The 1,501-nt window shown below is 35.8% G+C and overlaps 1 protein-coding gene across 1 annotated transcript in view; it reads left to right on the forward strand.

The window, feature by feature from the left end:
• The window catches only part of NBAS (neuroblastoma amplified sequence), a 487,556-nt gene that overhangs the window by 29,962 nt on the left and 456,093 nt on the right, over nt 1–1,501 (forward strand). Inside the window, exon 9 of the mRNA XM_012653069.1 lies at nt 866–999. Within this exon, the coding sequence (XP_012508523.1) occupies nt 866–999 (134 nt within the window). The remainder of the gene's footprint in view (nt 1–865; nt 1,000–1,501) is intronic.

The following is a 1,501-nucleotide window of genomic DNA, read 5'->3' on the forward strand; positions in this document are numbered from 1 at the left end:
GGAGTTTGGGCTTCCAGAGATGGTAAATTGTGGGAAAGTGACTAGGAAATATATGAGGGAAGCTAATGGAAGACAAGAGTTATTTAATAAGGTCTATTTATGCAGACTCATTTTGGCGTGACTCTTAGTTTCTGGTGATCCCATCTCCTCTTCCTGGTACAGAGGGGCACTTCCACAAAGAGAAATTTATGCCTTGTTTTTAGGCAGATAAGGGGAGGCATTTGTTGATTCTCAGTTGCCTTCAGCTCAAAATAAACCTTTTGCCAAAGTGATGTATTTTGGGATGGCATATACTGATCCCTTTCAAGAGTGATAAACTTTATTATGTGTGCTTCCTGAGGGGCACAGGCTTTCAGATCTTTAGCAATACAGCCTGATACTTAGTTGATGGAAGAAGGTTGACATTGAGTGTTTTAAATGTCCTTTCGTTTAAGTTGCTGATTAGACAAATGGCAAATAATTAGAGACTTTTTTTTTTTTTATCGTGGGTTACTGCTAGCAGTGGAAATTAACATATGGGAGTTTGTCTCTGGGAACAGGTTCTTAGAGTTCTCTGAGGCATTACTTTTTTTCTTTTTTTTTTTGTAATGGACACATAGTCTGAATAGAAATTTACTTATCTCAATGAATATCTCATTCAAAGAGGCTGCTGTGGTTCTAGCCTGTGTTTAGAAAGGCTGGTCTAGATTTGAGTGTTTAGTTCTAGATTCTGACTCACATGATTTTTGATTATACAGGACAGTTCTCGAGCTGTCTTATTTAAAGTATAACTGGCAAAGTCAGTGTCTCAAATATTCTCCAGTTATGCATGTGTTAACGTTTATCTAGTATGTTTTTAGTAACTTAATGTCTCACTCTCCTACAGGCATCCAGTTTTGCAGGTGATCTGAGCTATGCCATTGCTGGGTTGATATTTTTAGAATACAAAGCAAGTGCACAGTGGTCTGCAGAACTCCTAGTCATCAATTACCGAGGAGAACTTAGAAGTTACCTTGTAAGGTAAAAATGTACTTTGGAAAGTTCTTTTTGAAATAATGTTTATTTCTCTGGATTAGTGTCAGATTTTGGTATTTCTTTTTTTCCTTTCAGTATATTACGAAAAATTGCAAATACAATAGGGAAGTTGAAAGAATGACACAGTGAACACCCATATATTTCCACTTGGATTCTATAATTAAGATTTTACTATATTTGCTATATCACATTTCTATCCATCTATCCATCCCACTATCCAGCTATTGATCAACCTTCTTTTTCAGTGTATTTCAGAATAAGTTGGAGACATCAGTACTCAAATTCTTTAGCATGCATATCATCAGTTAGAGTTTAATATTTGCATGTATTTTATTTCTTTTGAGGTAAAATTTACATACAGTGAGACACACAGATCCTAATTGTACCAGCCGGTGAGTTATAACAAATGCATAATTTGTACAATTCAAACCTCTGTCAAGATACAGAACATTACTGTCATGCTAGAAAGTTCCCTCATGTCCCTTCC

Source organism: Propithecus coquereli, unplaced genomic scaffold, assembly GCF_000956105.1.
Source record: "Propithecus coquereli isolate 6110/MARCELLA unplaced genomic scaffold, Pcoq_1.0 Scaffold41, whole genome shotgun sequence".
Classification (NCBI taxonomy): domain Eukaryota; kingdom Metazoa; phylum Chordata; class Mammalia; order Primates; family Indriidae; genus Propithecus; species Propithecus coquereli.